The 22,439-nt window shown below is 42.5% G+C and overlaps 1 protein-coding gene across 2 annotated transcripts in view; it reads right to left on the bottom strand.

Annotated features, from left to right (window-relative positions):
* LOC137334404 (interleukin-17 receptor B) overlaps positions 1-16,338 on the bottom strand; it is a 34,631-nt gene extending 18,293 nt beyond the window's left edge. For both annotated transcript variants that reach the window (XM_067999117.1, XM_067999118.1), the window contains exons 1-6: positions 16,081-16,338; positions 13,637-13,658; positions 7,320-7,457; positions 6,108-6,223; positions 3,023-3,146; positions 1,884-1,925 (exon numbers count right to left, since the gene is read on the bottom strand). In XM_067999117.1, the coding sequence (XP_067855218.1) occupies positions 1,884-1,925; positions 3,023-3,146; positions 6,108-6,223; positions 7,320-7,457; positions 13,637-13,658; positions 16,081-16,152 (514 nt within the window). In that variant the 5' untranslated portion in view covers positions 16,153-16,338. The remainder of the gene's footprint in view (positions 1-1,883; positions 1,926-3,022; positions 3,147-6,107; positions 6,224-7,319; positions 7,458-13,636; positions 13,659-16,080) is intronic.
* Positions 16,339-22,439: the final 6,101 nt, after the last annotated feature.

The following is a 22,439-nucleotide window of genomic DNA, read 5'->3' as shown; positions in this document are numbered from 1 at the left end:
TGTGTACAAATTTTGTCCGTCACACTTCTGTCCTGGAGTGAGAAACTGATAAGCATTTTCCAATTTCCACAGTTCCCTCACAAAACAATATAAAAGAAACTTATAATGGAACTATGTAAAAATAAAGGGAAGAATGTATAACATTAAAATGAGGACCAAATTACGTCTGTGTACTCTGGTCCGATTATGCCCCAGCCTCAAACCACTTAACATGAAGACTACACTTGGTTTTAACTCCCAGATCAGATGGTATCAAACTTCACTTTTTACGGTAAAAGAAATAAACAGTAATTTAATGCATTTTTATGAACGGAGAAATGTGAGAAAAGATATTGGGGTAGAATTTCCACTTTGGGCGCAATTGAGAAATTCCACCCAAAATGTGCTTGAAATTGCACAGGTTAGGTTAGACTTCTAGTTTCCGCTAAAATTCATTTGCATAATCACAAACGTAAAATCTTCCATGAACCAGCGCAATCGAGCAGCGTAATAGAATGGAATTGTTTTATTTTCTGTCTATTAGGAAGTATTCCTTGATGTATTTAAGAGTGGCAACCTGGTGCAGTTTTATGGATGGGTTTATCACCAAAAATAAGCATCTTTAATAAGGGTTTCCAGTCCTCCTCCTGTGAGTAACCTGATTTAAAATCACTGAAAATGACTTTAAAAAACAATACTGAACCATTTAATAGTTTCATTGGTGTACACTAGTCAGTTTCTTAGTAAATTAAATATTTTTTGATATGAAAAAACTTTTAAAACGCGCTTACTAGTGCCTGTGAGCCCTAAGAAAATGAGTGCAATTTGAAGAGCCTTCTGGAACCAGTGCAATCAGCAGAATCTCACAATTTCGACCTGAGAGCGTGACCAGTTTTGTGGGCGTGGCTTGATTCGGGCAAATTGAATTTTGGATCAATGTAAAAGATCATGGAAAACACAAGCCAAGTGGTTTTGGGTGTAACACACCTATGTTTAAAATGTCCCAAACTTTTGCACTGGTTCGGCCGATTCCATCCGGAATGCACTGTTATAACTAACGGAAACACAACCCCAAAATCTTGTCATGATGTGGCATTAGCTTGTTATTCTAAAAAAGATGACAACAAATTTCATTTCCTTCCTGCAACATCGTCATGAGACACAAATATGGCCTGGAATTTCCTGAAAACTTGCACTGAAACAATGATACAAGTACGGTATAATGCCAATTTTTAGCACTAAAGATCGAGTGACTTCTATCCAACGCCAGAGCTTCCTCGATCTTTTGCGCCGATTCCGCAAAACCTCCACCAAAACCCTCTGTTGCCCCATGCAAAACAGCAGTGATGCAAATTTCCTGCATTTACACTAGTTTTCTGCAGACATAGATTTTAGCCAAAAAATTGAATGTTGCGGCGAATTTTTAAAAAAGAGAATTCTTACCGAGACTTGCACTGCATTTCCGATATCTTTGAATGCTTTGTTGTGGCATCACAATTGAAAACCTTCCATGATTGCATTTTCTTGAACATGCTACGTCTCACTTCAACAATGAGGCAATTAAAGAAGGAATATGGAGCAAGTTCTGCACTTTCCTCGGGCCCCGATTGTTTACACTGGTTTTTACGTTCTGGCATATGCTAATTAGATCGGCAGAAAATTTTGGCTTAATTATCGGTCTGCAAGATCGGCGAAGAGACCAGTGTAAATTTCAGCTTATCTTTTGATTTGCACTGATTCAAGAAATTCCCGGCCGAAGTCATTAAGAATAACAACAAGCGTTTGTGTATAATACATTAAAATTTACACGAGGGTGATGGTGTTTGTGTACTCAAGGAATCAGTCTGCTAAAGATAATGCAATTAAGATTTTTAGTGCCTTTTTGAAAAAAAAAAGTTGCTTACCTTCACAGCTTTGATGATTTTTCATTGCCACATCATCACAACCTAACAAAAAATATTATATTGTCAGGTTCACAAATGCTGTATAAAGTTTTTTAAAATTGCGGAAAATTATACAAATAGTCACTTTTTATACACTCAATCATTCATTGCTATTAGCTGCTCCTGAATGTTTTTCCTGTCGACTGGAATGGATTGTAAGTTGTATATAGTGAACACAGTGCAAGATGTATTGAATTAGCTATGCACAGAATTATGATGCCAGCCTAGATTTCCTAACTGGGCAGTGGGTCACAGCAAAATCCAATTCTCCCATTATCTGATGTCCACATACATACACTTCCATCAAGGGCCACTAGGTAGCAGTCTGGAGCAGGAACCCAGGTCAATTTCCCTCTTCCCTAAATCGGATGCACCGAAACCAATTGTAGTGCTCTTTCTGCCATGTTAGCTGGGGAACACAGCAAAAGCCGTGGATCAACCCTGGGATCTTCTAGGTGCCATTAGGAGCAAAGGATTCCTCTAAAGAGTGATGGGGGCACACCATCCATTGAGGAAAAGGTTGACTCATTAAGTTAATTATTCACATCAGTGTTCTGAAGACAGGGCTGCATGAGGATTTCAGACTTAGGTGATAGTGGAATGACTGTATAGATCAGTAAATGAAGAATTATAAAGAAACTCACTGAAGCTTAATATGATGCTTGGGACGCAGGTGAGAATTCTTCAGCAAGCAAGGGAGGGGTTTTGATTTATAAAAAGAATTCTATCATCCTTTACTCAGAGAACGGAACCGAAACTTGAAAGGTGGCTAACATCATTCCAAATGCGAAGGACAAAGGAATTACCCAAGATGCAATTAATGATAACGAAATGACAGCACAAACTATCAAAAGCAGCAAACACAACTTTATGAATCAAAGGTAATTTTTCACTGTAATACCCATGCATAAAGGACACCATGATTGAAGGGTTATCCCTGCCAAAATCAAAGTAGATACTCTGTTTATAGACGTCTCCCCCGCAAACCCACCCCCCCCACCAATAATTGGCTATGGTGGAGAAGGTACTTAGAAAAAGAATTTGCCTTATGCATGAGATAGAGACCATACATAATACACTATTAGCATCATCCCTATTACCTGCTGAAAAATGTGTAGATTTCTCAGGTGGGGATTCACCAATATTTGATGTTGGGATGTTGAAAGCTTTCACATAGTAATGGGTGAATGGGTCAACAGGATATTCAGTGTAATGAAATTGCCACTTGAAAAAAGAAGAAATGTTTAATGTAATAAAGTATTACATTTTAGGAAAGTGCACTGTATTTACAATGTCCTGTACAATCCTATAAAATTCTGATGTGCAGTGTATCCCATGATAGACTGATAAAAGAAAGGAAGTCTGGTTTTTAATTACACAAAAAGATAAGGATCTCATGAGACTATGGGCCACGTAATGCCAAGATGGTGTCTTGGATGCGCACGCAAGTTTCCAGCGTGACGTGCGCCAGACACCACCTTGGTATAGGAGTTAGCGCATGCGCAAATACCAAACACCGTCAGCATGTAAAGTAAGGGGTAAATGGATACAATCAGTGTGCAACGCTGATTTAAAGTGATAGACATCATTTTGAGACTTAACGCTCAACTCAACGCACAGTCTTAACCCCAACCATCTGAAAGTGTCTTAGAATGGCTGAAGGACCCCCACCAGCGCTATTTAAAGGGACCATGCAGAATTTACAGGTTAGTGGCTGGATTATTGCTTCTGGCTGCCGAGACATTTGTAACTGTTTTTGGAGGTTTCCTATACTTGGCTACTAGGACGCGGGGACATAGCCTAACATATAGAGCCAGGACGTGCAGGAGTGAAGTTAGGAAATGCTTCTACACGCAAAGGATGGGAGACGTTTGGAACGCTCTTCTGCAGATGGTAGTTGATGTTAGCTCACTTGTGAATGTTAAATCTGAGATTGATAGATTTCCTTGAAACAAGGGTATTAAGGGATATGCGGCTAAGGCAGGTATATGGAGTTAGGTCACAGGTCCACCATGATCTCATTGAATGGCAGAACAGGCTCGACAGGCTAAATGCAACTGCCACTTGCTGCCTCCTGATATGCGCCATCTTCTCCTGCAAGAAAGTGGGACGTGTGTCTGGGTGATGTGCCTGTCATGGTCGAATAGCTACCAGTGTGTATGGCCTGTGAGTTGTGGGTGGGCGGCTTGAAACAATGGTAATGTGTGAGGGAGAGATGAAGCATCTGATTGGAAGAGTTGAGTACTGATGGAAAGAGTTTGTTGGTATGTGGGTGATGGGGATGTAGTGTGTGGAGCAGTGGATGCGGCTAGTGGTGTAGTTGGTAGGAGACGCCACTTGACAATTGACCTCACTCACCTTGACCACTCATATCAAAGCATTGAACTTCTTTCTGCACTGCATCCATGTTCATGATGCTGTGTGCCTGGTATTGACTTCGTCACCCACTGCTTTTGGATATATGTCTGGAGGGCCTCTTGCACCTCCCCCCCCCCCCGCGGATATAGGATGCCCCACCTTCTGTCCACCTCTTGAACCAAGGTCTCTAGTGCATCAGCAGAGAACCTTGGTGCATGCACTCTCGCAGGCCTGGTACCAACTCAGACCAGCAGATTGGTGAGGTCTGGCATGCAGATTGGAGGATGTGGGATTTAGTAGTGCGCAACCTTTATTCAATGTTTTAACATAACTCATCAGTGTGTAAACATAGGGATGGGACCTGCATCTGTGTTTTACCTGTGCGATGTCTGATCTCCGTTCAGACTCCGTGCAGACTGTTATTTTCAGCAAATAACAGGTACCAACTACCTTTAAGAGATTTCTAAGAAACATCTTTCCTTTAAGAGATTGAGCTCCCCCCGCTAGAGGAAAGTGTGAATTGCATTAATTCCACGTGCAAGGCCCGGAATGGAACGCTGATTTGCAGGTGAGTCCTCAGGTCGGCCGAAATTCATGTCCTGCCTGCGCAGGGGTCATTGGGTATGGGGTATCAGTGCATCATGCTACCCACGTCCAAAATTGGTCCTTATCCAATTTTCTTTTTCCCTCTACATGTCAGACACCAACAATCACTTAAAAATAATTTGCAGAATATCCTATAGTAATTATATTATTGAGCTGTGTTGTGATTAGTGTCTCACATTTGTATAATCAAGTTTCAAAAACAATGGGATTAGTAGCAAATTATATTTAATGACTTCCTGTCTAAATACAAGTATACACATCACTTTATGAATGTTAGCTTATCCAACAATAGCTTGCATTTATATAGCGCCTTTAACATTGTAAAACGTCCTAAGGCACTTCATAGGAGCGATTATCGAACAAAATTTGGCACCAAGCCACATAAGAAGATAATAGGACAAGTGACCAAAAGCTTGGCCGAAAAGGTAGGTTTTAAGCAGGAAAGAGAGGTAGAGAGGCAGAGAGGTTTAGGGAGGGAATTCCAGAGCTTAGGGCCTAGGCAGCTGAAGGCATAACCACCAATGGTGGAATGATTAAAATCGGGGATGCGCAGGAGGCAAGAATTGGAGGAGCGGAAAGATCTCGGAGGGTTGTAGGGTTAGAGGAGGATACAGAGATAAGGAGGGTTTTGAAAACAAGGATGAGAATTTTAAAAATCGAGGCGAGCCAATGTAGGTCAGTGAGCACAGGGGTGATGGATGAACGGGACTTAGTACGAGTTAGGATACGGGCAGCAGAATTTTGGATGAGCCCAAGTTTATGGAGGGTGGAAGATGGGAGGCCCGCCAGGAGAGCATTGGAATAGTCAAGTCTATTGGTGACAAAGGCAAGGACGAGGGTTTCAGCAGTAGGTGAGCTGAGGCAGGGGCGGAGACAGACGATGTTATGGAAGTGGAAGTAGGTGGTCTTGGTGATGGAGCAGATATGTGGTCAGAAGCTCATCTCAGGGTCAAATAGGACGCCAAGGTTGCGAATGGTCTGGTTCAGCCTCAGACAGTGGCCAGGGAGAGGGATAGAGTCGGTGGCTAGGAAACGAAATTTGTGGCGGGGACTGAAGACAATGGCTTCCGTCTTCCCAATGTTTAGTTGGAGAAAATTTTTGCTCCTCCAGTACTGGATGTTGGACAAGCAGTGTGACAAATCAGAGACAGTGGAGGGGGTTGAGGGAGGTATCCTGGTTATAATATATATTAAATGCATAAGAAAATCTATATAACTCACTGGTTGATCTTGAGGATTTCGTTCACTTTTGAAGGGTGCATTATATTCACATCGAACACAGAACTCTCTTTGACTTCTAATGCATATCATAGTAGCTCTAAGTTCTTGAATACTTGCTGGAAAAAAAAATCACTTTTAAAAGATGTGAAGAACATAACAATAACTTGCATTTATATGGCACCCTTATTGTAATAAAATGTCCTAAGGTGTTTCAGAGGCGTAATAACAAAAAATGACTCAGTGTCATTTACCCATGTGTTGGCGACATCACCAAAATTGGATGAATCATTAAGTTAAGCAAATGGATTTCTACCAGCATATATACACTCTTACTTTGAAATTGATTATTTGTTTTCTTCTTTTGACCTAATATTATGCACTATACCTGCCGCTCTCATATTATTACAGTATCTATTAAGGAAATCCAGAAGCATACAAGCAATGAATAAAACATTCCTTGTGCTGTATCTCTGACAACCAGATTTCATTTTCAAACTTTTGTTCATTTTTTAAAAAATAATTCGAACTGATTGAGAAGCAGGATGCAACCAGCATACAAACACCAGCTGTACCAACAAACATGTTTGTCAGTTTTTGTTCCTAAAAGGCAATTCTGAAAAAAAAAATTTATACTTGGAAAGTTAATCATGTCTAATGATCTAAACCAATGTTACACCTTTTCTTGTAGTCACAACAGCAACGTGTATATATTAAACAAAATAATAAATGGCCAAGAGAGCATTTGAAAAAAAAATGAATCACATCTCTCACTGGCTTTTGGATTTCCACCAATTTTCTCCCTTCGACTCCTCTCCACATCCTCTCCTGAAGGCATTTACTCTTTGCTCTGGCACAATTCCAGAGGTGCATTATCCTGTGGTTCCTCTCTCAAGTGCCTAGTCTTCATTTGTGAGCCCAGATAAGCTATTAGAGCATCACAGCCAAGCCCAATCATGTCTTCACCCAAAAAAAAACATACAGAAAAGGATAGCGAGAGAAACAAAAAGAATTGAAGGAGAAACAAGAGGAGACGGGGGAGAACCGCAATACAAAAAGGTAACAGAGGCTGGTAAGAGAGGCCATATTCTCTTACTTACCATGTGCAATGCCATAGGAGATTGATTAGTAATTAGTAAAAAGCCCAGAAATAAAAATGTGCAGCATCATATTTTACATACAAATTATATAATTTATTTTGAAAGAAAATCTCACCATCTGGGCTGATAACCCAGCTGATATCAAGCACTGGAAGCTGATTTTCTTCAGACAGCATTAGTTGAACTTTAAGTTTTGAAATATCTGAAGGGGTTTTCTCATGTGATATTGTCCACTCCGGTGGAGGTTCAGAAGCTAAACAAAAAAGATTCTACTTCAGATTTTTACATACACACACTACATGATAACATTAGAATGGATATAATTCACAAGCATGATATTTGAAATTAGACCCAATAAATGCAGTATATAACTGAGGTGAACACAGGATTTTTTGCAATATTAGGTGGCATAGTTTCAGGGTGTTGCTAAGGAAAACAATAACAAGAACATGTATCTGACAAATTTGATGCTGGTAGTTGCTGGGAGCACAGAAAGATTTGAAAAATTGTACAGGGGTATCAATAACTTTTATTAAACTTTAAATTGCAGGGAAGGAATACACACATGATATCCGTTAACAAAGTTGAATGGGCATTGGGAAGCCAGAGGTAAAGAAGTTAAAATCAAACACCATATTTGCTCTTGGGGAGCTGATTTAGCTGTTGCAACCAATTTTAGAACAAATAAAAAATAAAGTTAAGACAAGGGGAGAAACAGAACGAAGAAAGCAAAGGTAACAATTCCACAATAGATTTTCAAACTGGGGATCCCAGACCCTGAGGATCTGCAAGGGGATCAAGAGTCTACAAGGTCAAATTTGTCATCAGATTTATGTATTTGTTGACTTACTAGCACATTATTTCTATTGCTATATACCAATAAAAAACTATCCTTTTGATAGTTGACACTGTCTCTTGGAATTTAGAATAGTGCATCCACATCTGCAGAGGATCCCCACATACAAAAGTTTGAAAACCACTGAATTACACCACTATGCCCCCCCTACAATTATTCTTCCTTCCCAAGAGGGACCTTCAAGTATGTTAAGTTTTCTGTAGCTACAGCTAATTCTAGTAATGATTAAATCACATCTTCTGAATTACTGTAACAAACTGAGGTATGGATGGTACCAATCTATTATCTAACTAAAGACACTGAAAGGATGAGCATGATAGAGTTTATTCAGTAAGTAGCTAAGTCATAAAGATCCGGAAAATTCCAGATTCGATCCCCCATCCTCCTCAAACTCCAACTCATTCAAACCTCTGCTGCTCATATCCTATCCCTGTACTGAACCTATGGTCTTCGGTGGGGGGGGGGGGGAAACGGTGGGTGAGAAACAGGGAAGAGAAGGAGACCGGGAACAGGGATCGGGAAGAAAGGAATACTGGGGAATGGGCAGGGATAAAAGAGTGAGAGAGAGACTGGGGAATGGAGTAGGTATGGGGCCCATCATTACCTGCACAGTTGGGAGCAGCAGCGTGGTGAGTGGCATCAAGAGAGGAGCAGTCAGTAAAAGGTTGAGTGAAACCTGGGGGCTTTACTCTGGATAAATAGTGAAAGATTGTTTCCACTGATGGGCAAATCGGGAAGAAGGGGACAGAGACCAAGGATTCTCACTGAAAGAACCAAGGGAAGGAAGAAGGAAGGTTTTTGAACTGAGTTATCAGTCTATGGGATGCTTCACCACAAATGACTATTGAGAGACTAGAACATCATTTAAAAGGGAATGGGGTAAGTATTAGAAAAGGAGGAATATAAAAACAATCTGTGGGGAATGGGGTTACAGGAAAGAGTGCCAATGATGGCACAGGTACTAAGGGCTGAATGGCCTCCTCCTCTGCTGTAATTTCCATCATTTTATGGAAACTCCTTTATTGAGTGCAAGCCCAGGAAGTTGTTTAGAAATGCTGGTGCTGAGCTGAGTTTAGGATAATGTGCCCTGTGAGAAGTGCCCCAAACAATGCCCTTTGTGCAATCTCTCAGTTTGGTTCAGGTCAGTCTGTGCCGGCTGGTTTTGACATGTGAAGTCCAAGTATAGATCGGCTCTGACTGAGGTTCCCAGATCAGAGTTGTCACCTTCACACAGCACTCAAGTCCAAACTGGAATCCAAGGAGATTTGGAGAGAGATCAGGCCTGTTTAAAGTGGTATCGCCAGGGGAGCCTGATGGCACCTAATGCAATGCAGGGGGATTCTGGCTGTAGTTACAGGGAGAATATCAGTGAGTTATAGGATTACTACTAGTTACAGGTAGGTCTCTAATCAGCTCCTCCCTTCCTTTTACTATTTATATGTTTATAAAAGACTTTTGGGTTCCCTTTTATGTTAGCTGCTAATCTATTCTCATACTCTCTCTTTGCCCCTCTTATTTCCTTTTTCAGTTCTCCTTTGTACTTTTTGTATTTAGCTTGGTTCTCTACTGAATTATGAACCTGGCATTTATGATAAGCCTCCTTTTTCGGTTTCATTTTAATCTCTATATCTTTAGTTATCCAGGGAGCTCTAGCTTTGGCAGCCCTTCCCTTTCCCCCTTATGGGAATGTGTCTAGTCTGTACCCGAACTATCTCCTCTTTGAGGCCTCCCATTGCTCATTTACTGTTTTACCTGACAATCTTTGATTCCAGTCTACCTGGGCCAGAACCCTTTTCAACTCACTGAAATTAGCTCTCCGCTAGTTAAGTATTTTCACATTTGATTTTTCCTTGTCCTTTTCCAATAACTACTCTAAACCCAATTATATTGTGATCACGGTTTCCCAAATGCTCTTTGAATAGTAACTTTGACTAATTATTCTACATGCAGCTCTTGTGGTTCTACAATCCCACTTCCTCAAGCTTGCCTCCTTCATTGCTCAGCGGTCCTACCTTTACCTTGACTACCCTCTTGCCACTAATGTGGCGATTGAAAATCATATTTTATTGGCCTTTACATTTTCTGTCGTACTCTCTATTAGCCTTTCTAATCTCCTTTTTTGCAACTTGCCTATATTCTTTATATTTGTCCTAGCTTTCCTTATTATCTGTCCTGTAATCACTAACTGCTTCTTTTAAAGAAAGAATTTGCATTACAGTGCCTTATTCCATCCTTGAGATGTCCCAAAGCATTTTATAACTAGTGAATTAGTTTTGAAGTGCAGTCACTGTTGTTGTGTAGGCAAACAGGGCAGCCAATTTGTGCACAGCAAGGTCCCACAAACAGCAAATGAATTGAAGGCCAGATAATCTTTTCTAGTGATGTTAGCCATGGCTCAGTGGTAGCACTCTCAACTCTGAATCAGAAGATTGTGGGTTCAAGCCACAGAGAGTGCAGAAGAGATTGACTAGAATGGTACCAGGGATGAAAGACTTCAGTTACATGGAGAGACTAGAGAAACTGGGGTTGTTCTCCTTAGAGCAGAGTAGTTAAGGAGCGATTTATCAGAGATGTTCAAAATTATGAAAGGTTTCGATAGAGTAAATAAGGAGTAACTGTTTCCAGTGGCAAAAGGGTCGGTAATGAGAGGGCACAGATTTAAGGTAATTGACAAGAAAAGAGGCGACACGAGGAAAAAGATTTTACACAGCGAGTTGTTATGATCTGTAATGCACTGCCTGAAAGGGTGGTGGAAGCAGATTCAATAATAACTATCAAAAGGGAATTGGATAAATATTTGAGGGGGAAAAATTTGCAGGACTTTTTTTATATTCATTCATAGGATGTGGACGTCGCTGGCAAGGCCAGCATTTATTGCCCATCCATAGTTGCCCTTGAGAAGGTAGTGGTGAGCCGCCTTCTTGAACTGCTGAAGTCTGTGTGGTGAAGGTTCTCCCACAGTGCTGTTAGGTAGGGAGTTCCAGGATTTTGACCCAGCGACAATGAAGGAACGACGATATATTTCCATGTCAGGATGCTGTGTGACTTGGAGGGGAATGTGCAGGTGATGGTGTTCCGGTGCGCCTGCTGCCATTGTCCTTGTCTTTCTAGATGGTAGAGATTGCGGGTTTGGGAGGTTTTGTTGAAGAAGCCTTGACGAGTTGCTGCAGTACATCCTGTGGATGATACACACTGCAGCCACGGTGTTTAAGGTGGTGGATGGGGTGCCAATCAATCGGGCTGCTTTGTCCTGGATGGTGTAGAGCTTCTTGAGTGTTGCTGGAGCTGCACTCATCCAGGCAAGTGGACAGTATTCCATCACGCTCCTGACTTGTGCTCTGTAGATGGTGGTAAGGCTTTGGGGAGTCGGGGGGTGAGTCACTCGCCGCAGAATGCCCAGCCTCTGACCTGCTCTTGTATTTATGTGGCTAGTCCAGTTAAGTTTCTGGTCAATGGTGACTCCCAGGATGTTAATGATGGGGGATTCGGCGATGGTAATGCCGTTGAATGTCAAGGTGGGGGGGGGTTAGACTCTCCCTTGTTGGAGGTGGTCATTGCCTGGCGCGAATGTTACTTGCCACTTATCAGCCCAAGCCTGGATGTTGTCCAGGTCTTGCTGCATGCAGGCACAGACTGCTTCATTATCTGTTGGGTTGCAATTGGAGCTGCACACTGTGCAATAATCAGAAAATATCCCCACTTCTGACATTATGGTGGAGGGAAGGTCATTGATGAAGCAGCTGAGGGTGGTTGGCCTAGAACACTTCCCTGAGGAACTCCTGGGGCTGAGATGATTGGCCTCCAACAATCACTACCATCTTCCTTTGTGCTAGGAATGACTCCAGCCAATGGAGAGTTTTATCCCTGATTAGAAATATAGAAAAATTTATGGCACAGAAGGAGGCCATTCAGCCCATCATGTCTGTGCCGGTCGAAAAGAAGCTACCCAGCCTAATCCCACTTTCCAGCACTTGGTCCGTACCCTTGTAGGTTACGACACTTCAAGTGCATATCCAAGTACTTTTTAAATGCGATGAGGGTTTCTGCCTCCATCACCCTTTCAGGTAGTGAGTTCCAGACCCCTACCACCCTCTGGGTGATTTTTTTTCCCCCTCAAGTCCCCTCTAATCCTTCTACCAATTATTTTAAATCTATGCCCCTTGGTTATTGACCTCTCTGCTAAGGGGAATTGGTCCTCCCTATCCACTCTCTCTAGGCCCCTCATAATTTTATGCACCTCAATTAAATCATCCCTCAGCCTCCTCTGTTCCAAAGAAAACAATCCCAGCCTATCCTGTCTTTCCTCATAGCTAAAATTCTCCAATCCTGGCAACATTCTCATAATTCTCCTCTTTACCCTCACTACCAACCACACGGCCAATTTTTGTATCATCTGCAAACTTCTTAATCATGCCCCCCTACATTTAAGTCTAAATCATTAATATATACCACATTCCCATTGACTTCAATTTTACTCGGGCTCCCTGATGCTACACTGGGTCAAATGCTGCCTAGATGGGGAAGAGCAGGGGAGTGGGACTAATTGGATAGCTCTTTCAAAGAGCAGGCACCATGGGCCTAATGGCCTCCTTCTGAGCTGGATCATTCTATGAAACCAGGGCATTACACCTATTAGTACCACTTACATATAGACTATCAGTGAGTTATTGTATTATTGTTGGTTATGAGGGGATTCTCAGTGTTATCAGTAATATTATTAGTTATCAGTGCAATTTCAGTGAGTTACTGGTGGAATCAAAGTTCCTCCCACCTCTGGTTTCCTCCCTGCGAATCCTTCCCCAACCTTCGGTTTTCCCTCTTCCCTGCCCCCCTGGTTCTCTGAACTTCTTGTACAAAAGCAGATGGCGCAAAACCATAAGCAAAGATAGTCATTAATATGGGACCTTTATAGGGTAAATGCAATAATATCTGCGTACGTCACATGGTGAGACCTCCTGGAATATCTTCAACCAGAGTTCGCAAACCTTTTGGTTAGCTTTGATGGACTTTTGTCATGATCCAATCAATGTATTGGCATCAGGAGACCAAATTTGCTCCATGCATTTAGCAGGCCAGAAGTGGAGCCAATGATTTAGTGACAGTTTGCAAAACCCACAACAAAAGTGGGTCTACACTGCCATTGGAAAAAAGTTGGACCATTTTTATTTTCAAAAATATCTAATGGATGAGAAATGCATTGTTACAGTACAGCTGACAGCAAATGAGCAACAGCTCCTCAAGTCAAACAAATCTGCAGCAGGATGAGTGAGATTAGAACTGAAGGAGTAGGAGGGGAACAGACCAAAACCAAGGCTGTTTAAGTGGAATGATCAATTAACTCTGTTGTTAAGAACAGCCGTCAGTGTGTGTCCACAAAGGAAGCGCATCCCAATTTCCTATATGTGCAACCGTTGGACAAGGCTCCACCCTATCGGCAGCGTGAACTTGGAATATTGGACCTTATTTGTATAAACATATGTATTTTCACTTTAGACCTATGTATCTTGAGCATTTTTTCTGTGCATTAATGTGTGTAAGTACAACTTTGTTAATTGATAATGAAGATGCATACTTACAGTGCTTTCTTACACAGGTTATCTGTCAACAGAAAAAAGTGTTTATTTCAACAGAGGTGAACTGAAACTGAATTGACACTATTATCCACTAGCTGGAGCAAGAAAATTCCAAATTCATGCTTCAAAGTATATGAACATTTTGAATTAATGAATGGGTGTATTATCATTAATTTTACTTCAAAGGGGGTTAGATTTTTAAATGTGAAAAAAAATCAAGTACTACAGTACTTTAAATGAGACATTCAAATTCTAAGAATAGACCTCATCACTTTTTACTGTGAGAACTCATGACTTTTGAATTCAATATATGTTTATACGATCAGTTCCATCAGTATTTTACTGAGCAAACCTTAATGTTGCTATCAACTTGTGCATTTTGTGACCAGTTGTAACCGCATGAAAATCTTACTTTATATAAATTAAAAACACATGCAAGGCTAGCAACTTAAGTTCCTACCTTTTCCAAAGGCTGCTCCACATGTCATTAAAATATCCTTTCTGCACTGTTTCCTACACATAGGCAAGTGCTGAAAATGAGATGGTCTGCTTTTGTGGCTTTGCACCATGACAGGCGTATATGTTAGCAGGCCACATCATGCAATGTAAATGCTCATGGAACAGGAAGACTCTCCCTAGTATCAATCTAACCCCAAATCTGACCGAATCTAAACATCCTAATAGGGGATTTTTTTTAAACAAAAAGGTTCCACAGTGCATGTTACGCATGCCTGACAAATTACCAATTGAAAAAAGTCCAACTGAAAGTAGTATGTATTTATACAAGTGAACTTTGCACGGTAATGTCCAACTACCAATCAATGCACTAGGTTATCAAGATCAATAAGATGTCGTTAGTGACTTTGGACTCCAAAATGATATTGTACACTTGATAGTTATAAGGTTTTTTTAAGTAATGTAAATAACAGTAAAGTGGGATTTTGGTTCTAAAATAATTGAATCATCAGATAATTTGAGTTAAGCAACTTTAGATTATTGGACTCTAACCTGCCTTCCAGCAAAAAAGTAACTGGAGCCCACGGGCCAGAAATCGCTCCCGAAATAACGGAGGAGCTGAACAGCACTCTCAGGTTTTGGTGGCGCATTGAAGGAGCAAGTTCCCGCGTTTGCACATGCACAGTAAAATGCAGAAATCGTGAACTTATTCCTAATGGTTCACTGGCTATTTGACAGCTTCGAACTAAACGGCCATTGCACGCTGCAATCAGAGAAATCTTGTTTATTTGCCCAGCTGGAAACTAACTATTTACGCCACCAAACAGGTGCGCTTAAAAATACCAACTAAAGTTGCTTAACTCAAATTATCTGATGATTCAATTATTTTAGAACCAAAATCCCACTTTACTGTTATTTACATTGATTAAAAAAACCTTAAAACTATCAAGTGTACAATATCATTTTGGAGTCCAAACTAAGTTTTAAAAGCGTGGGTTAGTCTTAATGACTGCCAAACTATAAATTAACTTTTAAAAATGTGGAGTTTCATATTACTCCTTATTTTAATAGTTTTTGGTCATTTAAAAGAAAAAATCTATATTTTTTCCCTTCTGTCTCTTTAATTCAATTATTTCTTTGGCCTTTTATAAAAAAATTAAAATTTTTATTTACAATGACGTACAGAATACTAACTCAAATGAATGAAGTCTGCTTGAGCAATGCAGCCTGAATCTGTGGGCGTGACTTCCCTTCCTGACAGATTTTGTGGACACGTCTTCTCCTCTCACAGGTGTTTCCAGCCATGCGGTAACTCACGCTGCCCAGAGGCTGGATTGATAGCGCACATTTTGGTTAAAGGTCAAAATCAAGCAGTTGGACACCACAGAGCCCCCAAGAAGTATTTTCCTTAACTAAATTCGCAGGAGCTGTGGTGAGCACTGCCTCATCGCTCTGCGCGATTTCTGGCCCCATCATGTTAATATTAGTGATTCGCAGTCCCATTTGTCTGCATCATTATCAAACAGTTCATAACAGAATTCAGGGGTCAATGTATGTAGTTTTTCTTATATTTCTGTACAAAGTCATATATAAACGCATTAACACCTTTCTTAAAACAGAATAATGGAGATTTAATATGAACATTACTTAAAACTCACAGCGCAATGAAGGTAATACAATTGGTTAATTACCCAACAAATAGTTTAAGATTTGTCTTTGATTTACCAAATTTATGGAAACCATGATTAACTTCACCAAAAATCTCCCTAAAATATTGATAGGAAAGTATGTAGCAATCACTTTAAAATGCTGTATAAAGTCACGAGAAGTGCAAACATGAAAATACCAATTATATTCCTGTCTTTATAGATTACATTATTCGCTAACGTTGGGAGGTTTTTTTCGCCTGTAATCATAACTTAGATATAAAACTGTCAATTGAAACATCTGAAGAAAATCTGCATTCACTTACAAAAAAATAATTCTCTTACCGATACGGAGTCGGTTACCATACCGAGAACAGCAAAATAAAGTAAAATGAAAGATACTCTGCTTGTCTTCATTACTACGGGTGTTTTTTTCACGCTGCGTTTCGCGGTGAATTACTCACTCACTCTGTTCGAAGTCTTGGAACACCTCTGAAGTTACCTGCAGCATCAAGGGGGTTTTATAAATCTTTCGTTGGAAATATAGTCGTAATCCTTGTTGATGACTGGTCGATGCAACCGTGACATGTGGGGGAAGTAGTTGATCGGTGGAGCTCATACTCCTGAATCACTGATCCCTGACGGTTAGTTTGGGAGTTGCCTCTTCCTGATGCGTGTCTGCCCACCCAGGCTGGGGGCGAGAGGAAGTATGGGGGGTTTGGGAGGTGGGGAAGAGGGACTGGGGGGGATGGTGTTGAGAGTGAGACTGGGGGGGGGGGGGTCGAGGGATGCGAGGGAGACTGGGGGGATTTGGGGGGGAGAGGGAGACTGGGGGGTTTGCGGGGGAGAGGGAGACTGGGGGATTCGAGGGGGGGGGCAAGAGGGAGACTGGGGACTTCAAAGGGTGAGAGAAATGGGAGGACCAGAGGGTGAGAGGGAGACTGGGGGGATCGGAGTGCGAAAGGGAGACTGGAGGGTCGGGGGAGGGGGTGAGAGGGAGGCGGGGGAGGGTTGGGGGGAAGGGGTGGGTGGGGCAAGAAGAATGCCTCCAACTAGAGTTGGCAACCCTACTCTGTACATATTCAAACACATGCCTATTTTAATTGGACCAATAGGGGTGGCAGTATCACCAGACAGAAATCAATACCCTCCCTGCGGATCCCACACATCCTGGACCTGTGGATGGCTAAACACACGGATTGGGCCCTAATTACCAGCCTACTATGAGTCTCCCCCTGGTTGAGAACAGCAGACAGTATGGACAGCACTTTTACTAGCTAGAGAATAGAACAGTGATGTAGCAGGCTGCCTGTTAAAAAAAGTTTAAAAAGAGACTTCACAGAATTATACTACTACTTGTACAAAATGAAAATGGTGCAAGGCCGTTTCTTTGGAGGTAAACTCCTTTACAGGGTGCACTGGCAGAATAAAAAACATCTCAGGGCAGTAACAGTGCCAAAGACCCAGTTTAGCATTAATATTAGTGGTGTAGTCACTTAAAAATGGTGATGACATGTTGGTTGAATTCCAACTAATCTTTGGTGAGCTAATGGGTGGATGTACCCCTTATCCATAGCAGTCCATGTGGCCTGAAATATTCTGGTTGCTGGCAGTCTGATGGGTGTAGAGAATACATAAATAGAAATGAAAGTTTTCTATAGGGAAAACTGCTCTCACAAAAATAAACAAATGTAAGGACTTGCACAACACCAGGTTATAGTCCAACAGTTTTATTTTAAATCACAAGCTTTTGGAGCTTACCTCCTTCGTCAGGTGAGTGAAGGGTTCTAAAAACGCATTGCATATATAGTCAGAGAACAATGCCTGGTGATTACAGATAATCTTTCCAACTGCCCCCTATCACACCTCAGCTGGGAGACGATCATAGCAATCAAAGGTGTCATTGGTGTTCAGACAGGTTAGCCACGGAAAACATTACATCCCAGTATACTGAATACACAATGGGTCAGATCACAAAGACAGAGAGAGAAAGAGACCCAAAAGGCAGAGAGAGAGAGAGAGAGAATGTCTAGTTGTATTAAAAACAGATAACTTTTTTTCGCTGGTGGGGTTACATGTAGAGTGACATGAACCCAAGATCGCGGTTGAGGCCGTCCTCATGGGTGCGGAACTTGGCTATCAATTTCTGCTCGACGATTTTGCGTTGTCGTGTGTCTCGAAGGCCGCATTGGAGAACGCTTACCCGAAGATCGGAGGCTGAATGTCCTTGACTGCTGAAGTGTTCCCCAACTGGGAGGGAACCCTCCTGTCTGGCGATTGTTGTGCGGTGTCCGTTCATCCGTTGTCGCAGTGTCTGCATGGTCTCGCCAATGTACCATGCTCCGGGGCATCCTTTCCTGCAACGTATGAGGTAGACAACGTTGGCCGAGTCACAGGAGTATGAACCATGTACCTGGTGGGTGGTGTCCTCTCGTGTGATGGTGGTATCTGTGTCGATGATCTGGCATGTCTTGCAGAGTTTGCCGTGGCAGGGTTGTGTGGTGTCGTGGACGCTGTTCGCCTGAAAGCTGGGTAATTTGCTGCGAACGGTGGTCTGTTTGAGGTTAGGTGGCTGTTTGAAGGCGAGTAGTGGAGGCGTGGGGATGGCCTTAGCGAGGTGTTCGTCGTCATCGATGACATGTTGAAGGCTGCGAAGAACATGGCGTAGTTTCTCCGCTCCGGGGAAGTACTGGACGATGAAGGGTACTCTGTTGGTTGTGTCCCGTGTTTGTCTTCTGAGGAGGTCTATGCGATTTTTCGCTGTGGCCCGTCGGAACTGTCGATCGACGAGTCGAGCATCATATCCCGTTCTTACGAGGGCGTCTTTCAGCGTCTGTAGGTGTCCATTGCGTTCCTCCTCGTCTGAGCAAATCCTGTGTATTCACAGGGCCTGTCCATAGGGGATGGCCTCTTTGACATGGTTAGGGTGGAAGCTGGAAAAGTGGAGCATCGTGAGGTTGTCCGTGGGCTTGCGGTAGAGTGAGGTGCTGAGGTGCCCGTCTTTGATGGAGATTCGTGTGTCCAAGAATGAAACCGATTCTGAGGAGTAGTCCATGGTGAGTTTGATGGTGGGATGGAACTTGTTGATGTTATCGTGTAGTTTCTTCAGTGATTCTTCGCCGTGGGTCCATAGGAAGAAAATGTCGTCGATGTATCTGGTGTATAGCGTTGGTTGGAGGTCCTGTGCGGTGAAGAAGTCGTGCTTGAACTTGTGCATGAAAATGTTGGCGTATTGGGGTGCGAATTTGGTCCCCTTGGCTGTTCCGTGTGTTTGGGTAAAGAACAGGTTATCGAAGGTGAAGACATTGTGATCCAGGATGAAGCGGATGAGTTGTAGGATGGCGTCTGGAGATTGGCTGTTGTTGGTGTTGAGTACTGAGGCTGTTGCAGCGATGCCGTCATCGTGGGGGATACTGGTGTAGAGTGCCGAGACGTCCATCATGGTGAGAAGTGTTCCTGGTTCAACTGGTCCGTGGGTGCTGAGTTTTTGTAGGAAATCTGTGGGCCATCCCCACGCCTCCACTACTCGCCTTCAAACAGCCACCTAACCTCAAACAGACCATAGTTTGCAGCAAATTACACAGCTTTCAGGAGAACAGCTTCCACGATACCACACAACCCTGCCACGGCAAACTCTGCAAGACATGCCAGATCATCGACACAGATACCACCATCACACGAGAGGACACCGCCCACCAGGTACATGGTTCATACTCCTGTGACTCGGCCAACATTGTCTACCTCATACGTTGCAGGAAAGGATGCCCCGGAGCATGGTACATCGGCGAGACCATGCAGACACTGCGACAACGGATGAACGGACACCGCACAACAATCGCCAGACAGAGGGGTTCCCTCCCAGTCGGGGAACACTTCAGCAATCAAGGACATTCAGCCTCCGATCTTCGGGTAAGCGTTCTCCAATGCGGCCTTCGAGACACACGACAACGCAAAATCGTCGAGCAGAAATTGATAGCCAAGTTCCGCACCCATGAGAACGGCCTCAACCGGGATCTTGGGTTCATGTCACTCTACATGTAACCCCACCAGCGAAAAAAAGTTATCTGTTTTTAATACAACTGGACATTCTCTCTCTTTCTCTCTGCCTTTTGGGTCTCTTTCTCTCTCTGTCTTTGTGATCTAACCCATTGTGTATTCAGTATACTGGGATGTAATGTTTTCCGTGGCTAACCTGTCTGAACACCAATGACACCTTTGATTGCTGTGATCGTCTCCCAGCCGAGGTGTGATAGGGGGCAGTTGGAAAGATTATCTGTAATCACCAGGCATTGTTCTCTGACTATATATGCAATGCGTTTTTAGAACCCTTCACTCACCTGACGAAGGAGGTAAGCTCCGAAAGCTTGCGATTTAAAATAAAACTGTTGGACTGTAACCTGGTGTTGTGCAAGTCCTTACATTTGTCCACCCCAGTCCATCACCGGCATCTCCACATCAAAAATAAACAAAAGCTGGTAAAAGACCATCAGGCTGCAAATTGTCCATTGCTCAATGGTTTTTAGCAATGGTGGTTTATCAGTAATTTTTTAGGAGCTTATTCAGAAATGAAATGGTGCATTCAGAAGGGTAAGCCTATTTGTACTGGGTAAAAACTGTATGTTAGCATTTCTGTGGTTTAAATCTGGCAGCCTATTTATGAATGCTTTTGCCTTTAATGTATTGAATTGATATTTTTACGATTTCAACAAGTTTTTGCATTTTACAATCCAATTTTTTTTGGTTCCCATGGATTAAATATACCTGAAACAAATAATGTGATTATATATCTTAGCAAAGGAGATTTTCATAATGTAGTGGTTATTACATTCCCCTCACATGCAATAGGTTCCCGGTTCGATCCCAGGAGCAAATATCACCTCTAGTGGTGATTATCATCTCTGGACAAAGGGCTGCAATTGGCTGGTCCCCTATTCATTTTGCATACATGGGGGAGAAGGGAATAAAGGGATATGGGGCAGGGTGGGAAGAGGTCATTAGAGTAGGAGGAGACTCGTGTGGGGTATAAACACCAGCATAGATTGGTTGGGCTGAATGGCCTTTCTGTGCTGTAAATTCGATGAAATTGTATGAAATATCAGTGCCTGGAGATAGTCAAATAAAATAAACCCTCTGTAATTTACACACAAGTTACTAAATTATTTGGAAATTTAATACTTAACCATGTAAATGGGTTTGTCATGGAAAATTGATTATTGTGTTCACACTACAAATAAAATAGTCACATGAAATTCCTGGAAAAGTGTAAAAACTGGTAAAATTCCTGGATGGTAAGCTGGATATTAACTGTTTGCCATCATTATGTTTATTCTGTGAGATTCTCAAATTCAGCTTGCACTGGTTGCCACGGAGACACCCTGTTAATAAGTAATACAAATGAGATTTTCCTTATCACATGTTCTCAGTAGAATTGTTTTTAACTGAGCTGACTTTTTACTTGGGGGTTTTCCACTACAAAAAAAAATCATCAACTTTCTAGATTCCTCTTAGTTGGAAGTGGAATGTGGACCTAATTCAAAGAAAAAATACATGAAAAACATTAGAGGTAAAAAAGTTTTAAAAAGTATCTTAGAGGAACTGAGTGCTGCAGTGATTAGACCCTGGCCTTTTACTCCTGAGTCCTAGATTCAAATCTAGCCCAGACTAATGGGTTAAAGTCTCCTCAGTCTGCCGGCTGTACGGGTCCTATGTGAAATGAGTTTTGAGTAGTATCAATCCAGTTCCTGGTAGGCCTGGGCTTACAGTACAAAATGCCTCCTAAGGTCAGAGGCTGGGTATTCTGCGGCGAGTGACTCACCTCCTGACTCCCCAAAGCCTTTCCACCATCTACAAGGTACAAGTCAGGAGTGTGATGGAATACTCTCCACTTGCCTGGATGAATGCAGCTCCAACAACACTCAAGAAGCTCGACACCATCCAAGATAAAGCAGCCCGCTTGATTGGCACCCCATCCACCACCCTAAACATTCACTCCCTTCACCACCGGCGCACTGTGGCTGCAGTGTGTACCATCCACAGGATGCACTGCAGCAACTCGCCAAGGCTTCTTCGACAGCACCTCCCAAACCCGCGACCTCTACCACCTAGAAGGACAAGAGCAGCAGGCACATGGGAACAACACCACCTGCACGTTCCCCTCCAAGTCACACACCATCCCGACTTGGAAATATATCACCGTTCCTTCATTGTCGCTGGGTCAAAATCCTGGAACTCCCTTCCTAACAGCACTGTGGGAGAACCGTCACCACACGGACTGCAGCGGTTCAAGAAGGCGGCTCACCACCACCTTCTCGAGGGCAATTAGGAATGGGCAATAAATGCTGGCCTTGCCAGCGACGCCCACATCCCGTGAACGAATTTTTAAAAAATTGAGCAGTGACTAACAATGTTCCTCAAACAGATCTATGGATCTGTGATGTGGGAAATGGGGAAAAGTGATACACTAGACCAGTAGGGGGTGCTCTTTTGAGGTTCGGCTGAGGCACATTGTTAGAAAGTGTTGAGGCAGCTTTACTCTGCGTCTGGCTGTGCTGTACCTCAACCCGACCTGGGAATGCGTCATGCTCATACTGAGTGCCTGTAATGGAAAGTGCTCGATTATCCAACCCTTATAGTACCACCTCTTGAATTCAACTGTTTTTTTTTATTGGCTACTCGTGGTGTCCCAAGATTAGCAACATTCCTTC

The sequence above is a fragment of the Heptranchias perlo genome, chromosome 17 (genome assembly GCF_035084215.1).
Source record: "Heptranchias perlo isolate sHepPer1 chromosome 17, sHepPer1.hap1, whole genome shotgun sequence".
Lineage (NCBI taxonomy): Eukaryota > Metazoa > Chordata > Chondrichthyes > Hexanchiformes > Hexanchidae > Heptranchias > Heptranchias perlo.
The sequence above is the reverse complement of the archived record's forward strand: the minus strand, read 5'-3'. Positions and strand labels throughout refer to the sequence as shown.